Here is an 18980-nt window from a genome sequence, read left to right on the forward strand (position 1 = left end):
ATTTTCAGCAATGCTTTGCAATACATTTCAGCTGTCAGCATTCCCACACATTTTCAGCAGGAAATGCATTTTCTAGTTCTGTATAATACTCTCTTTGTCAGTCATCATGCATCCCTTGAGCACCCTGATGCTCCCAGCATGTGCCTATAGTGTCTATACCAGCAGGTGACCCTAAATGAACACCTCATGTGTTGACTTATGTGGACAACATACTGAAAGTGTTGTCTGGTTGTCATATTTCCTCTAAACATTCGGCCCTAACAAAAAAATGCACGTGTGTTTAAATGACAAAGATCCCATTCATGAATAAAACATTTAATTAAGTTTAATGTCTGCAAAATGAAAAATAATTTATAAAAAAAGACTATTTTAATTTGATTGGCTTCCATCACAAAAGTTTTATTGATTATTTACAGTATGATCTGATACATTGCACAATAATTTAAACAACAACAGTTCACTCAGTGTATAAAAATGCAGCAACAGTTTAAAATTCCTCTTTTTATTTCATTCTGCTTCTTTGTAAACAATTTCTTCATGTTTCTCACACTTGTTTCTCAGACTAGTGCAATAGATTGTCATTTATATTTAATTCATGTACTTTTGATAAGTTGGTGCAATTTTTTAAGTTAATTTCGCTCAAGAGTTTTGGACAATGCGCCAATAGATACAAAATATTATGTAACCTTTTTGAAACTGAAGCTGTATTTTTGCCAAAAACATACAGAAGTGTTTCACTGTCTTCAAACTTTTAAAGACCTGTTCTTCGACATGATTGTGGTAAATAATTTACTGTACGTTTACAGAACAGTAATCTTTCTTTATACCTTATACCTTATGTCCCAATTCTGTCTAAATTGAATTAATCACTAATAATTCACCCAAGAAAATTAAATATACAATTGGGAAAAGGAAAGAAATAAAGTCCCATGAAATGCAACACTTTGCATGTTGTGTAAAAAAGACGTCACATAAAAAGTTTGATTATTCTTATTTACCCTCACATTTACAGATATAAATATTGCATAAAAGTTTAATAAAACCATCACCATGTCATCTTCCCAATTAGAGTCCGACCTTTGTTGCATGTCATTCCCCATTGCTCTCTCATTCATGAAACACCCTCAAATACATACAATAAAAACAGTTGTAATTTTTTCCTTATAAGAAAAACATAGTTTCAAGGACAGGTCAGGACAATCGCTGAGACAAGTGCAAAATTCCCTCCACTCTTCAAGTCTGAGGCTGGCTGTTCCACTCAGCTCCACACCCATTGGTTTCTAACTGAAGACACAAGTATATAAATATGGGTCACAAATATATAGTTTTCATTTTATAAAAAGATAATGTTATTTCCTGAAACAGCTGGTCACTGTACAGGATGAAATATTGCATTTGCTGGGGACTAATTTTAATGGCAGATTAATCCACATTTGGTGCTCTAATGAGTATTTGTGGCAGCAGGACGGTGTGTGTGGGATTGAGTCAAAATAAATTACAGTGTGTGTGTTCATTGTAATAAGGAACATGTTATCCAGCGCAACAGTGTGGCTCATTGATGTGTTTGTAAAAATGTTTGGACAACAATGGAGTTCTATCCTAAATTTTCTTCGAGATCAATAAAGTATCTATCTATCTGTGGCACAGAGGAAGAAGATACTCTTGATGTCCTGGAAATTTCTCAAAAAGCTTCTTTCTATAGCTACTGTAAATATACAGTAGAATACTTATTTACAGCATTCAATTACTAGGCTATACTGTAAGTGGTATAGCCTAAATGAACACAAGATTTTCTACCAAAGTTGGAATCAAAGTGGTCATTGTACATGAAAGATTTCTATATGGGCGTGTTGTGCTACAGTGGGGAGATGATGTCACGTATTTCGAACATTGTTAAACAAAGTCAAATAGCAGCCAGATGATCAGACAGGTTGAAAACAAGCGGTCAGTTTAAGCAAAACACCTAAACCATTGTATTTTGAGGCCACACTTGAAATGTCAGTAATAACGCCTCATTGCACAGGAAAACTGTGCACAGCTACAGTAAGTGGTGGATGTTTACATATGACAGTTTACTGTTCATCTTTGATTTCTCTTCCAAATACTAACCTGGGTTTTTTTTCTAATCGTCTGGCAGCTTGTTTCTTACCCCATTTGAATTATTTCTATATCAATATCACTGTGTTCCCACATCTCATCAATTAACTTGGTGACGAGTACAATTTATTATTACTAATGGGAATAAAACCTGAGCTGAATTCAGGCTGAAAGGCTGAACTTGAAACTAAACCTTAATCTAATCTTAAATTCCCCCTCCAATCAAAAATGTGGGTTACTTATTGTTCCTTCACGCGGTTGTTTGAGCTTCACTGTGCAGAATAATGCGTGTGCAGTTTGTTTTCACATTCACCCGCTGAAGGTGCAAATCAGTATTCAAAGTTTTAAAACGTCGTAGAGGGGATCCTGAACCAGAAAATCAACCTTTGAAGAGGTGAGCACCAGACAAAATGTCACAAGGATAGTTTGTCACAAGGAACGCACACACACGCACACACACTAGAGCTACTGTATGGTGTCCTCTGGTAGAAGTCCACTCTCTCTGAACACAGTATTGACATTTGGTATGAGGTGGGCACTGTAGCTCAGCAGTCGTCCATCATAAATCAGCTGGTCTGGAGTCAGCATGGTTTTCGGACCGCTGCACAGACAGAAAGCAGAAACAGTTATATACAAACTGAGCTAAACACGAGCACCAAAGAATCCAATTTAGTAGTTGGTCTATATAACAAACTGATGGGGTGCAACTCTCTGAATATTTTGGGTGTGCGACTATGTGATGTAGAATACTGGTAATACTGGTATGGTTGTGTAAATCCTATTGGCACTAGGTTTTGAACTGACCGTGTCAGACTGTGAGAGTGAATCCAGTGAAATACATTTAAATGCAGTAGTAAGGAGAGAGCCACACCTTGGAAACACTTGCTACAATGACATGGAAACTGTGACTCCAGATGGGTGGGTCTGTTTGATACATATGTTTGTTTTATTGACTCAGTAAAGGTCAGTCTACCTTGTGTGGTACATCCGTGCTATATCCATGTCAACCCAGGAGCAGTCGTTCTGTGAGCTCAGCAGTCCGTGGACGGTTGCAGAGAACGCAGCTCGGGGGTTGACAATGATTTTGTAGTTGGTGTAAGAAGGATTTCCAGTGATGGGTTCGTGGTACAGGTGAGCCAGGATGTTCACCCCAGACACATTCTGCCAGCCGGGGCAGCAGCTCTGTGGGGGCAGGGTTTGGGAGGTGGGTGGTGGCAGCGTGAAAGTGTTGGGGAACACATTATTCACAAACTTGTAACACCCGTCAGCGCCATAATTCCTTTCCAGCAGAGGCAACAGCTCTGACCAACTGGTAATAGAATGATGAAAAAAATACACCATTTAGCAGTATATAAACAACAAATACTTTATAACACACAGCAGCCCACTATAATGAAGTTGGAAGCACATATAGATACAGTATGTTTTAAAGGGACTATTTGTAACTTTCAGAATTGCTTGTTAACAGCGACACCTGTGGCCGTGAAATCAACGAAAGTCAGCGTCGGGCTCGCGCTTGCTCGCTCTACATAGACATGAACGAGCATCGCTCAAAACAGTGAGGCGACACACGTCAGCTAAAAGCACAATATCACTCTATATTTCGGCTGCTTGGCAGTAATGTTAGCTGACCAGACGAAGGTCTCTCCATGAACATGATTTAGATCTGATCCTAGTGTTGGCTTTTCCTGCCTAAGTGCAGGCTGATGCAGCGGGGCTCTGCAGCAGTGTCTCCCTGCTCTCTCCGCCCGCAGCCGGAGAGAGCAGAGGGGACACCAGCACCCGGTCGGTAACGAGATGACAACGTAACTCTCTGAAGAGCTCCGTCACTTCACAAGACACGGGAAACCTCTGTTGGTCTGGAGGAGCTGCAGCAGTTATTTCTGCACAAACTAACTCTTCTGCAGTGTGTAGTGAGCGCGCATTCCTCCGGCCACACGCGAGCGCGCATATGCGAACGCGCATGTGTGCCGACCCGCTACATTTATACGCTTAAAAAATTACAAATAGTCCCTTTAAGTGTTGCATTTGTAAACATTTATAACTCCTCCTATGAAGCATCAATAACTGCTGTATTAACATAAATAATTCTGATCACATAAAAGATATACTGTGTTTCAAGAAGTTGTAAAATCAATTTTAAGCACACCTATGAATGAAATGTATATGTGTATAACTGGGTAATAAATACTTTGTAAAAAACACAAAATTAGTTGTTAGTTAAGGTTGATTTATCAAAAGACATTTGCCTTATTTCATATTTTCTTAAACAAAGTGCTACCTGTTGATTGACTGGGGCAGTATGAGCTCATCAATATCATGCAGGGCCACATATCTGGATTGGTACATGTATCTGTAAATACAGTCATTGAGAGCAGGAATCTGGCCAAAGTAGTGGAGGTCACCTGGACCGAGAGAGGGCCGCCAATGTCGAGATACGTTCAGAAATCTGGACATAGACCAAGGAACCACCTCTACTAAACCTGAGAAGGAGACATTAGAAAACATGTGTTAGCAGCTGAGACGTTTTAGTTTAGCATTTTTGTTACATTCTGGGAGATTACTAGGGGTGGCGCAGAATCGTCGACTATTCAACGATTCGATTCAGGGAGCCTCATTCGACTGCCAATCTCACAGAGAAAGCATTGCAGTGGCATGAAAAGGATCATTCCACTCTCGCTATATGGGGGTGCTGAAGGTCTGATTTCACAAAGAATTGCTGAGTTTCTCCCAATAAATCATGATGTATATCATATTTTGGTATAAATATCAGCCTATTAATAATACTGTTAATAAAAAACTGAAAATAATTCTTGTGCTTTCAATCAATCTCCTCAGTGTGCATTAATAAATCACCATGGTTGATGAAGTTGCATTATCCAAATTTGCGGGACCATCAGAGCAGCATCTTGGCGATAGCCTCAGAAAGGCTTAATAACAACAGGGCTAATGTTTCAAAATCAAAGAATACATTTATTTATCAGAGCACTCACATAAGAACGGAGAAGTATTAGAGTACTAGATAGATTTATGAACGATTCTCTAAAATCAGCTGGGGGCATAGACTATGGCGTCAGTCACCGTGATGTGAAGCCTCCAGTTGGGCATTTTGGCCGTCGTCTTCTTGGTTCTTTGCAACCAGAACTGACATGAAAGGATGGAGCTAAGTACAACTGCACACCTAATAAGACATTTTTAGGAGACCAAAAAGGTTATAATTAACTTTCATGAACTGAAAACACACTGTGAAAGGGTTAAAGTTGTAAGATTAAAACACAGAGAACTCCCAGACCGCACAACGCCGTGGTAGCGACCTGACAATCACAAGGTAGCCCCGCCCTAAAGCGTACCCTGCTTTATCGCCTATTTGTCTCTAAATGGGACCATAATTTACTAAATGAACATCATACTTTATAGAAGAAGACTAGCGATTGAGACCATAAACTCATGTTTACAATGTTTACTGAGGAAATAAATCAAGTCAGAAGTAGGCTCATTTTCTCATACAGCACTGTCCATTATTCTGAAACAACAGCTAAGCGATAGTAAAGTATCTCAGACAATAACTGAGTTGTTTTTACTTTTGTTCAACGGATACATAAAGCTTAAGCAGAGGGTGATGAAGGAGTAAAAAAACAAACAAACTTGATTCTACGATCAGTCGACGATAGGCAAGACTTGACCAATCAGATTCAACTATTTAAATTCTTAGTTGGGGACACCCCTTAAGAGTTACTTGACTTTTGTATCCTTAAAGCTGTAATGTGTAGAATTGGAGCAAATATGATTAAAAAAAGTTATTTTTATAAAATGTTCACTATATCCTGACAGTAGTTCATGAGACATGTAATCTGTAAAAATCATGTGCCTCTGTGTCCTGTGTACAGTTCATACTCCGTATTTCCAGCAGCAGCAGGTAGCTGTTTTTGTAGACACATAAATCCAGTTTAAGGGTAGGAGATTTCTGGATATTGGATAATGTGCTGAGCTTACATGGTTATGTTGATATTGGGATGTCTTTAGACTGTAAAAAAAGTTATCGCTATTGTAAAAAAAAGTCTGATCAGGGAAGAGTTCCAGCAATTGAGGAATCACACTGCGGTCATGGACCTGGAAAGCAGAGCATTGAACATTGGAACAGCTTTTTATCCTCCTCCTGGGGAGCTGAAGGAAGGACGTCAATGCAGGGAAAAGGGCATGTTCACACAATGACGCTGGAAGGGAAGGTTCGGAAAACGGATGGACGGATAAAACATCCCTGCTGCTGCTCGTGCTGTGAGGAGAGACAACACAATCACACACCTTGAAAAAATACTCCACCTTTGTATGTGTAGTAGTCCAGTATGCGCTGTGTTTCAGGGCTGCTGCTGGTCTTATAGATGACAACTCTGTTCACCCCCAATAACTGCAGCATTTCCAAACTCTGGACCAGCTACAATACAGCACAGGTTTTTGATTGACACACTTCAGGCACTAAAATACAAAACAGTCAAAAAGTAGTAGTAAGCAGCATTAATGAAATATTATCGGGACTATGGTGGAAAGGTGCGAGGCATGGAAATAATAGCCAAGATTCTTTTAGCCTGTCCGATTTTGTTCTTCTGCATTTCTCATGTCTGCCTGTCCTGGTCAGGATACTTTACTTTTATTTCCAATTTGGGTCTTGATAAAGTAAGAAAAGTTTGAAAATAACTGTAAAATCTGTGTTATGTAATGTTACCTGCAGCACGTTGGTGAAATCATACATGGCGGAGAAGCAGACGGTGAAGTTGTAAGGAAAGGAGTCACTCTGCGCCTTCTGGTTCTTCACCTCCAAAAACGCTTTGTCAGGTGTATCTAGGTGTCCACAGAAAAGAACTACAGTTTGAAAAAGGCCTGAATAAAGTCCTCACCAGGGAAGATACCAAATGTCTGTTCATGTCTGTAGAACACACTGACAGCTGTTGTTGCCTGTAGGGCTGCAGTTTACCATGTTATGATTTGAGCATATGTTTTTATGCTAAATGCAGTAACTGTGAGGGTTTCTGGACAATATTTGTTTTGTGTTAATTGATTTCCAATAATAAACATATACATACTCCTCATCTCCTTTTAAGGTACATTTTGAACAGATAAATGTGTGATTCATTTGTGATTAATCACGATCGACTATGGACAATCATGTGATTAATCGGATTTAATATTTTAATCGATTGACAGCCCTAGTGCTGACATTTGTTATTTAGCAATAAACAATCAAACACCGCAATAAAATCGAAGAACGCTTGTGGTGATGTGAGCAAAACAGTCATCTTTTTCTAGACCTGGGCACTATAAGGAGCAATTGCAGGTATCGTTTAAATGGAGAAGTTTCAATTCTACTTGGTACTGGGTTGTTTCGGTCGATACCTTAAAGGTAGCGAGTACCAATACCCAGTCATAAACCAAAGTATTGTAAAAATAAAGTTTTGAACTGATGATGGCGCTAAATGAAGGATCAAAATTATTACAAATCTTCCTGAGGGGGACATAGATATCTTTACCAAATTGTATGGCAATCCATCCAACAGTTGAGATATTTCCTGCAAAACCACAATGTGAACCTCATGGTGGTGGTAGAAGAAAAGAGATCCCCAAAGGCTTTATGATACATTGTCTGGGCACCAAGAAAATTTGGTGCCAATCCATCTGGTAGATGTTGAGATGTTTCAAAATATAACTGAAAACTTGGACCTGCTGGTGGTGGCACCCTAGAAGAAAAGTCAGAGGATCACCAAAGTCAACAGGATTCCTTTTCTGGGCACCATAGATATCTGGCAGAACCCTTCAGTACCTTCAGAGTCGGCTGCAGCAGAGGTCACAGCGATATGAGATGGGGTCTCACAGCCTAAGGGGAGAGGACACATGATGTCTGCTGTCCCATACACAAAGCCAAAGTGATCCGTGTGGATGCTGCTGAAACCTTCAGAGAAGCGCAGTTGCTCCTGACATCGGAGGAGGCAGCGATAGGCAACTGTCTCGCTCCTCAGCACCACTGCAATAAGACGAACCTGACACCAGAAGACAAGAATAAGGATGTACAACGTCATGGGGAGCATGTCAACTTAAAACCTATATTTTTGTCCTCGCATTTTGAATTTTTCTTTCGCCTACTTCACGGCTTTATTTTACTCTATTACACTTTCAACTTTTTAATCTTGTGTCTCATTTTTACTTTTTGTGTGCAGTGTTTTAGTCTTTATATTTCTGTTATCTTATTAGTCTTAATTTCCATGTTGCATGCACTGAGCACCACACAGAGTAAAACTTAAGTTGGTGCTCTGCTCTCTTCACTGACCTCCTGTTTCCCAGTGCGGTGCTCCTGATAAGCTGCCACCAGCAGCGTCTTTGTCCCGTTGACCGCCACGAAAGGCAACTTTTGTCTCCGAGGAACTGCATGAGTGAAAAATGCAAGACAAATGACACAATAATGAGCTAGGAGAGTGGACGGCAGCTCCGGAGATGGACCTTTAGTTAGTTGCCGACCGCTCTGCTAGTCCTAGTAGTCTCCTAGTGGCGGGGAGTGAGGCGGAGGGACCGCAGGGTGAGCTAGCTATACAATTCTTGTCTCATTTGTGGTCTGACAAACAGTAAATTAATTATAATGAAATGCCCCATATCACTATTTTTCAAGCTACTGTAGCTGTTATCGGGACCCTTTTTTAAAAAGTTTTCATCTTGCAGAGATTTTGTGAGCTCTTGCAAAAGAGCAGAAAAAATAGTTGTCAGTGATTTTTTCACACATTGTAAACATTTTACAATTTGGCAGATATATAAATTAAAAAGTGACAAGTATACTGACCTACAGTAGCTTAACCTCTCATCTTGCTTCAGTGATGTACAAGTGTACTCCAGAAACCCATGACATCACTGTTGGGTGTGGTTAGAGGTGCAACAAAACACACTTCTAACCAGTGTTGTGCATGAACTCGCTGAAAGAGAGCATTCATTGAATGTGCTCATGTTTTTGGTGAATGGTAAACGGAATGTATCCGTTTGCAACTACTGAGAATGAACATGAGCGTTGTTAACTCACGGAACAGTTAACAACGCTCACGCACTGTGTGGCCAGCATACCGACATGGCAGTACAATCAAAGGAGTGGAGACAGACAACAGCCACTTTCTATTCCATCCCCACCTCCAAAGTCTCAAAAGTCAACTTGACAAGCGAGCAAGTAGTTGCGAGCGCGTAGGAGGGTCGAGCTTGCGCTTGTTACAGCCCCATGCTCACAGGAAGAAATTTGTGCACGCTGAACAGAAACGCTCCCTCGCGAGGATGCTTCTCCGCTCGCGGATACTGTTCTGTGCGCTCTTATCTCATGCACACGCCTGTTTTTTGGTGCGCAGGTTTTGTTCTTTATTATCATATGCACATTAATTACAACAAAGCAGTGCCAATATAAAGGAGTGTAAACAATTCAGTGACCTTAAGACTCATAAGGTGTATGACATCAAAACATTCAATAACTGTAGTAATTAAGTAAGTATTAAGTTTATTTGTATAGCACCTTTCACAGATACAAAATCACAAAGTGCTTTACAATAATAAAAAATACATCAGTCAATATTAAAAGTAGCGATGACAAGCACAGGGCTGTCAAGCTAAAAACACAACAAAACAAGCAAATGAGAACAAAGACACATAAACAGGTAACAAATACAGTCAAGAAAAGGCCAATAAAAGCAATAAATAAAGTGGAGTTGATTATTCAGAGGAAAAACCGTGTCTAAATAAATACGTTTTCAGCTGCTTCATAAAAATGTCACAGGACTCTAGGGATCGCAGTGATGGGGGGATGGCATTCCATAAGTTGGGTGCGACAGCTTGAAAGGCACGGTTATCTCAGGTGTTATAGTGGTTATAGTATAAAATAGGGGTGATATGGGATCTCCTGTTGTGTCTAGTTAAAAGCCGAGCATCTGCATTTTGGACGGTTTGAAGGCGGTTCAAAGAAGTTTGATTTAGACAGGTAAAAAGGGCGTTACAATAATCTAAACGAGAAGAAATAAAAGCATGAATAATCACCTCCATCTCAGCCTTGGTCACCACAGGACTTAATTTAGCTATGTTCCTCAGTTGGAAGAAGCAAGACCGAATAAGCTGGCTGACATGATTGTCAAGCGAAAGGGATTGGTCAAATATGACACCTAAATTTCTGAGCTTATGTTGAATACAAGATTGAAGCACAGGTGGTTATACCTGCTGGGCATTTCTGCCTGTCACACCTCCGACGGTGCCATTGGGCCGGCTGCAGGGTCGTCAGCCGGGAGCCACCCTTCACTGATGTTTCGCTCCATTAATCCCGGAACATCTCAAGGTGGTGGAGCAGCGACAGGGACGTCTCCCTGCCGCCCCCTGCAGCCAGCCTTAGGACCCTCCTTTTCCCCACGCCTTGTCCTTTCTACGAAGCCAGAGCCAGAAGCTCCCTTGCTCAGCGTCCTCCGCAAGTTCTTTGAGCGCCGTTCTAAGCTTGGAGCCTGTGATCCCCAGGGACCTCAGGAGCCGCTGGGTGGATGTTCCAGCATAGCCTCTGCACCTGACTTCTACTGGACGGGTGACCGCCCTCCATCCTGCTTGAGTGCACTCAGCTGCCAGCTCTGAGTACTTTTCCTTCTTTCTCTCGAAGGCAGCCTCTATCCCCTCTTCCCATGGGACAGTCAGCTCCGCCATGATAACCGTCCTTGTAGAGGTGGACCAGAGCACAATATCTGGCCGAAGGGATGTTAGTGTTATTTCATGCGGGAATTTTAACTGCCGGTCAAGGTCAGCTCTCATATTCCACTCGCCTCCAAGACACAGGAGAGACCGCCCCCTTGCACTGCTGCTCTGGCCTTTGCCCCCTTGCCCCATATACTGTTAAATAACCGGAATTTGGTTTTCAGGAGCAATTATAAGGGCTTCGTTTTTTTTGGTATTAAGCTGAAGGTAGTTGTCAGCCATCCAGATCTTGATGGCCTCCAAACATTCAATTAAAATGGAGAGTTGGTTTCTCTCCTCAGGTTTAAAAGAACAGTACAGTTGAATGTCATCAGCATAGAAATGATAAGAGATGCCACTATATTTGCTAATAGTCTGTCCAAGAGACAGCATATATAATGAAAACAACATAGGACCCAGAAGAGAACCCTGTGGGACACCGCATGACAGAGGGGCTGTGTCTGACATGAATTGACCTACTGAGACCGAAAAGCTCCTATCAGCAAGATAGGATGAGAACCAGTCCAAGGCAGACCCAGAAATACCCACCAGCTGGTTTAGCCTATTTAATAAAATACCATGATCGACGGTATCAAAGGCAGAGCTGAGGTCAAGCAACACCAAAAATGAGCATTTCCCATCATCTGCAGCCATCATAATATCGTTAGTGACTTTAATAAGAGTTGTTTCAGTTGAGTGCAATTTACGAAAACCCGATTGAAAGGGGTCATGCAGGCTACTGTAACACTACTTTTGTTGTGTACTGTTTATCCTGTACCTGTGGTTGTTTTTACATAGGCCGGACAAAGAGACGATTGAAAGATAGAGTCTCTGAGCATAAGTATGCAATTCGAAAAGCTAATTTGAATTACCCTATGGCTAAGCACTTTTATGAAGTGCATAATAGCAATCCAGACAGCCTTATGGTTGAAGGCCTAGAAACCATTAAAAAGAACATTCGGGGTGGTGATCGACTAAAATTATTACTGCAGAGAGAAACTTTTTGCATACACCAAATGAAGGCCACAACATATCCAGGACTAAACGAAGAAATTGATTTTAGTCCGTTTTTGTAGTGGCTGTTATGCATGTGGTCTGGTACTGTTGCCATAAATGGTTATATATTATTACTTATTTACTTTTTTCTGTCTTGTTATCTGTATATTTATGTTTTCTTATTTTATTTTCATTATTTTCTCTGCTTTCTTGACATCTTGTAGAGCCATCTAGTGACCACATTTTGCACTTGTCACCTGAGAGTTTATTGGCCTCTTGCTCAGGTGTTTGCTATCATCAATTGTCTGTGTACTCACAAAAGGGAAAGGTGTGTGCTGAGGGTTACACCCTGATGAAGGCTGTTTGTGCCACTACTTGGGTTTTTACCCAATCTTACATGTACCAGCATTGTTTTTAGCATTTCATCATGAAATAGCCAATTGAATAAAGGCTTTTTATTTTTTGCCAGAAGAGTGCCTTGGACTCCCCCCTTTTTTAAAGCAGTGGTTGGTCCTTGAATCTCAGGCTCCCTTCAATTATGCTCATTAACTATGTAGGCCTATATAAAAAAAGGAAAATTACACAATAAATGTAATTTCCCACATCAAAAATGTAAACAGTGAAAGACAATGAATAACATTACAGTGAATCAAGAAAGGTCATGAGGGAGAAGTTCAGGAACAGGAAATAGGAGGTTAGATAGTAAACAGCAGCTGAGGAGAACAGGAAGAGGAAAGTTTTCTTTAGGACAGATGTCAGACAAAGACGTTTTACATTTCCTAAAAACATTGAGCAGCATTCAGCAACGGCTAGTTTACCTATTTGTCCTGCAACTGTTAACTGCACCGGGATCTGAGGCTCAGTGGCTGCTCTGTAGTACTGGAAGGTCCTGTCGGGCCTGCGGATCCACAGCAAATGATTTTGGTGAGGTCATATAACCACGTCAAAGACACATCACTTTTTTTTTTTGACAATACATTTTAAACTGAAGTTCAGAGAATTCAAAGAATTCAAGAGGTAAGAGAGGAGGTATTGTTCTGGTACTGTAGTTTTTCTCTATTTTTAGAAACAAAAGCTGTCCTCCCTAGAAAAAGACGATGTAAATGCCTAAAAACAACATACAGTATGTTTACACTCAAGTGACGAAGACCTCTAGTGGCCGTAGAAATTATGATTCCTGTCCACTGAGGGCAAGTAATGTGACATAATTGGTTCCCACCAAAATGTAGTGCAAATATTGAGCATTACAAAAAATTAATTTTGCAAAAGACACAACAAATGTTTTATACATAAATTGTAGCTGAATGTAGAGCCAACAGTATGACCTTTGAGCTAACCTCATTTTATGTTTCAAGTCAGATGGGGAAGTAAGCTGAGGAAACAAACACGTAGCCAGTGACACCAATGAGCCTACTACCACTCAGTCAAAAATGTAAGCTTGAAAAAGACAATGAACACAGTGTACTCATGCAGAATTAGTGACGGTTCACATTACTTGTTGGAGAGTCAATCAAACAACCACAAAGAGATGCGATACAGCTACAAAGACAAACAGAAAGGCCACAAAGACACACGTACGCACGCACGCAGGCACACACGTTTACTTAGGTAATTTCCTGGAAACTTCTCTAACCATAACCACTACTTGACTAACCCGAACCTAATCCTAACCTTAACCTAATCCTAACCTTAACCACTGATGTAAAATTCAACTTTTTCCAACATTTTTGACACAGCTTTTGTCTCCAAATGCACAATCTGTCCCCAATTCACTGGTCTTTAGTCTAAAAAGTGTCCCGTAAGTTTGCCTAAGTCAGACACACACTTTTTGGCCCTCCACTTCTGAAATGAATCTGGCACCTCTGACTATCAGGGAAACAATAGGATGCACTCCCAGGAATGCATCAATAGTGAGTTTTGGATTTTAAGGTGTGAGAAACACAGGACACCTCCCTAGCAATGCCAACTGGACAGCAAATAAAAGAAATGTGTTGCTTCTTGGCAATAATATTCCAAAGATAAGGCACATTATTAAATATCAGAAAGTGAGATCCCAGTATTTACAAGAAAACCTTGTAAAAAAATTCTACTCCTTTTTCCCAGGAAAAATCCCAAGTGGTGAAACAAATACCAAAAGCAAGTAGAAACAAGACACCTGATAACTGGATCAAACTTTCAGCTGCTACATTTTTTTTCCATTTAGCCTACTTATAATGCCAAAAATAAAATCCATAAAGGTTGTTAATCAAGTAACTTAAGACATTCAGGTCTCCATTCCTAAATCAGAGTGCAGAGCAGCATTCAACAGGTGGAGCATCAAAAAGATCCCTCTAACAAAACACTGAAATGGGTGCATATGACAGATTTTCCTCCCCTGCCATTGCATCAACCTCAGGGCAGCACTGTAAAGCTGGACATTGTGTCCAGACCATTCCACTGTTTTAAAACTGGTCTGACGAAGATTACATATTCTAATGAATATTAATTAATAACATCAGACAATTACAATAAACACCAGTCCTGTGTTTAAAATCAAATGTCATTCGTAGTGAGAAATCATTTGAAAAGAGTGATATATTCCTGCAAAGTATATTTAAAATCATGGGAAAAACATTCAACTCTAACACACATACAAACAAATACACAAAGAGAAGCTTGATAAAGTGAAACATGAGATATGGGTCCTGTTGCTGAAACCTGCTGCAATTTTAAGTGACACTGACGTTTACTTCTCCACCTGTGCTGTCAACAGTTTTTATAGGGACAAAAAGTAGTTCCAATATGGACTCATATCAGAGTCACATATAATGCCACAGTTGGAGTTGGTGGAGTGAAACATTGTCATATTGAAGCAGATCAGGCTAATGATTTCACCCACCTGTATGTCCACAGCAGCAGGGTGAGAGAGAGGACGGTGATGACAGGACTCATGTATACCAACCGTCTCATCTTCTTTAGTTGAGGCGGGAGCTGATTATGGCCCATCACAAACATATTGCCTCAGTTCTGCTTTTTTCCGGCTCAGATAAGCTACTCCTCCCTGATCTAAGCAGAAGTGAGATATTCTTATCTTTTCCCTCAGAGGTTCAGTTTCCGCTCCAGCTGCTCAGACACCCCTCAGGGGTGGAACCGTCACATGAAGCTGCCAGGTATCAAGACTCCCTGAATAGAGAAAAGAATAAGGCAACAAACAAAACCATGTTAAAAGAGTCAGAGTAGAAGTCTTGCTCATGGCCTGTAAGGACTGCAGCGTTCCTTTCATCACACAGTATTAAAGCTATGGACAGAACAAACCAGCATTACCTTAAACCACCTACCAAATTAAACCACATGACTGTTTCATGACTCATATGAATGTGATCTGCCACCTCTACACAGTTATGAAGAGGGACCAGTCACTGCTTCTGGGAGAATTGGTGCCTTCAAATGAAACCCGTGAGCTCGTAATTACAATATGGGGAGTCGTGTACACGGTATGCTTGGCTTTCAAGTGGTTAAGTCATTAAATAATAACCGCACCGTTGTGACGAAAAGAGAGCTGAGCTGGAAGGCAAAGCACTTTGATACAGACTGAATGAATGATTAAATAAAGCAGCTTGTCTGGCTATGAGAAGGACGAGATGAGCAGGTTATGTTTTCCACCATGGTAACTGACAGAGTTTAAGTTGCCTCATTTCAGGGTTAACTAAGAGAGTGCTCATTAACCCGCCTTTTTTGAAACAGGGCCCTGGTCTCTATTGTGATGCATGTTTGGAGTTTTTTTGCAGCCAGTGGAATTGATTTGGAGTGAGTGGAGTACCAAAGATTATCAGCAAATTGTGAGACATGTCCTATGGTGGGTGGAGGGTAGTAGGCTAGACGTGCCAGACGTGCTAGACGTGCTGTTGCTGGAAAAGAGGTTGATAAGAGTGCTGAGACTGCACAGGGAATGAGAAGTAAAACCAAAACCAAAAGAGACTATAGAGAGTAAAGCTGAGCACTAATTATATCACTACGGGCAACATCTTTCAGAGAGATGTAAGTCCCACAGGTTTAAATGAAGCTTATGCGTAAATTCAGACAGGAAGACTAGGGGTGCAAGCTCATTCATTCTCATTCATTCTGGGTCTCTCTCTCTCATGGGCTATTAATATGTCAGCTGATTATGGGCGTCTCTCTTTTCAGCGACCAATCAGAGCTTGCCATATCTCCCTCAACCAATCACATGCTGCTGTCAAAAGTTTAAAAAAACATTTCTCCTCTATGCGGTTTCAGTGTCAGCATTCAGCAAACGGACGCGACCCTCCACCACCCCATCACCTCCAGATTCATCACATCAGAGTAATCCTGCTCCACTTCATTCATCGGATCTGCATCAGTCTTTACCACCACCACCAGTGTCTAGACCCGGGGGGAATATTTCTACATCCTACTACAGCTTCACTTCCCCTTTATTATTTCACATCGGGTCTAAATCACCAAAGAATGTGCTATTCATAATTTGTGCACTTTGTAATAAATCATCATTCAATTCATACGAGTCTTCCCTGATTGAAATGATAGGTTCACAAACTGGAAGACACACACACACACACACACACACACACACACACACACACACACACACACACACACACAAAACATACACAAATACACTAATGTGCAGAAACACACACCCATACAACATGATCAGTTATTTTTTAAATGCATTACTCAGTGAAATATTTGTTCAACTTTTTATTGCATGAAATGTATTTATGGTGTTGTTACTATGGCACAACACAGACCAAAACTTAGTGTTAATTTACTGTTAAAATTAAGATGATTTCAGCAGAAATTACTTTGTGGCCCTCTTTTTATGTTGGCCCATTTTAGCTGAACAGCTGGCCCATTATACCTGAACATTGTGTCCTAGCTCAAGAGTTTCTGTTGACACTTCCATAACTCTTGTTAAATCACAAGTCTCCACCCCACCTGCAAGCATGGTATAGAATGCCATTCCTGATTAGACCAGTCCCCTTAGATTATATAACTCGCCCCTTCAGGTCTGAACCCTTCATTTTCCCTCCAAACAACCCCAGGAAGAACAAAGAAGAGTGATGAAGAGATTTTGCACCTTTTTTAATTGATTTGGTTTAAATGGAATATATTGTTTGAACATTAACAGATCGTTTTGTGTTATGTTAGATACCTGAGTTTAATATGTCAAGGAGAAAAGCCAAATTCCAGATTGTTGATGCGTGAATGATGTAAGTGAAAATGAGCTCATTTATTATTTTTAATTTGTATTATATTTATGAGATATGTAATATCCTCTGTTAATGTTTCTTTGAATAGAAAAAATCATCCACCAACTGCCATCCAACTTGATCATCTTGACTACAATAAATTGCTGGAACGGCTCCCTGGATCCTGTGTTTAAATGTGCACCACATTAGATGTTTTTTTGAACCAACGCCACCACAAGAAGCAACATAGTTTCTTCAACTCTCATAATTCCAAAACAATTATACTTTTTCACATTTTTTTAACAAATACATATTTAAGAGACCAATGCCGATTCATGAAAATATCATTAGATCTCATGCTTATAGCTTCTTTGATGGTCTTATAAATCATTTACCAAAGTGGCTCATTTTACCTGACTCCACCCAACAACTTTCACATTTCCCACTAGAATTTCAATCATGTCCGCCTGAAGAAGGGTTTCAAAACTTAGACCAGTTACCTGAATATATTAAGTGTGAAAAATGCAAGTAATGCAGATAGAGTATAGATGGCTGCATTGGGGGACTTATGACCTCAGTGTTTCTAAAATTATTTATTAATTAATAAAAAAAAAAAAAAAAAAAAATATATATATATATATATATATATATATATATATATATATATATATAAAACACATTTTTTACCAGGTGTTGGACATGTTTACAGCATGTACACATGCGTTATAAGACATTAAATTATCTAGGTCATGTGAGCGCAAACAGTGATACTCCTTAAACACACTGTATGACATACTTAGTTTAAAGGACATACTGTGTTCACCCATTCAATCTGTGTCTTTTATAACATCTATTTATTGTTTTTATTATATTTGTATACCTGTACCTCTCCTGTGTTTCATTCTGTTTGCTGCTGTTGCTGCTTTGACGTCTGAATTATTCTCCTGGGATTAATAAAGGTTCATCTTATCTTATATTATCTTATCTTATCTTAAAATAGTAGCCTATCTGATGGTAGTTACTATCCTCAGTGTTGGTAACCAACCGTGTTATCTCTATTACCACATAAGTTATTCTATACTGTAGCCTATTGCAAACATAAGTCAAACTACCCATTTTGAATGTTACAAAATATTAAGCATTAAATTCATAATGTAAGAAGAAATTTAGCCTACCTTTCTCATGCAGGTGTTCGCGTTGGAATCTGATGTCTGTAATCTTCTATTTCGGCTGGTAACGGATGAATAGTTTCCTAAAAAGTTGAGTTGAGACGTCAGACAAAGCCAGAGCGCTCCTTTGCTGGAGAGCACTTCACCTCAACACATGAGTGATTCAAGTCTTTCTGCCGCATATAGCTGCTCCCACTGATGCACTCAGCAGGCACTGGAGAAGTATGAGGAGGAAATCAGGTCTTAAGCTCTACACATGATATCGAAGGGCCCTTCTCAATTCCCAGTTTGTACATCCTCGATTCCTATCTCGCTTCCTTTCCTCTAACGGCAGGAGCACACAGGACGCTTGAGCAAGTGGAGGCAACGTTGCTGAACTGCTGCGTCTCTCATGCGCCAGCAGCATTGCCAGCTGTTTCTTTCTAGGCTACATAGAGTTTGCCTTTCGTAATGGCCATTTCATTTAATTATAAATGTCATTTTTTTATTTATTTTAGACAGAAAAAGGTTAAGAGGCGGATGCTCATTTGTAATAATCCACAATTTAAAGCCCACTGTCCTGCAAATATTTCAGAATAAATGACTTGTGTTAACAAATGAAGGGCTTCTGTCCACAGAAAAAAAATGCTAGAGGGCATTTATTTTGAAATAGAAACAGGAATTGTTGAGAAAATAAATATTTACTTTTTTCATGTCTGTGACATATTCTACAGATATAGACTTTGAAACTGTAGTATCCTAATGTTTCTGGTATGATGTCAATATACGGTCAAAAGAACATTTTCACTGTCTA

The 18980-nt window shown here is 40.0% G+C and overlaps 1 protein-coding gene across 1 annotated transcript; it reads right to left on the bottom strand.

The window, feature by feature from the left end:
* Positions 1-1052: 1052 nt before the first annotated feature.
* Positions 1053-18513, bottom strand: LOC141770613 (uncharacterized). The gene is made up of 11 exons (XM_074640327.1): positions 18194-18513; positions 14690-14973; positions 12630-12709; positions 8414-8508; positions 8039-8126; positions 7910-7963; positions 6818-6933; positions 6418-6529; positions 4379-4580; positions 3071-3406; positions 1053-2698 (listed from the first exon to the last, which is right to left on the bottom strand). The coding sequence occupies exons 2-11, from the start codon at positions 14803-14805 to the stop codon at positions 2563-2565; spliced, it is 1335 nt and encodes a 444-aa protein (XP_074496428.1). The 5' UTR covers positions 14806-14973; positions 18194-18513; the 3' UTR covers positions 1053-2562.
* Positions 18514-18980: the final 467 nt, after the last annotated feature.

Source organism: Sebastes fasciatus, chromosome 7 (genome assembly GCF_043250625.1).
Source record: "Sebastes fasciatus isolate fSebFas1 chromosome 7, fSebFas1.pri, whole genome shotgun sequence".
In the NCBI taxonomy this organism is placed as follows: domain Eukaryota; kingdom Metazoa; phylum Chordata; class Actinopteri; order Perciformes; family Sebastidae; genus Sebastes; species Sebastes fasciatus.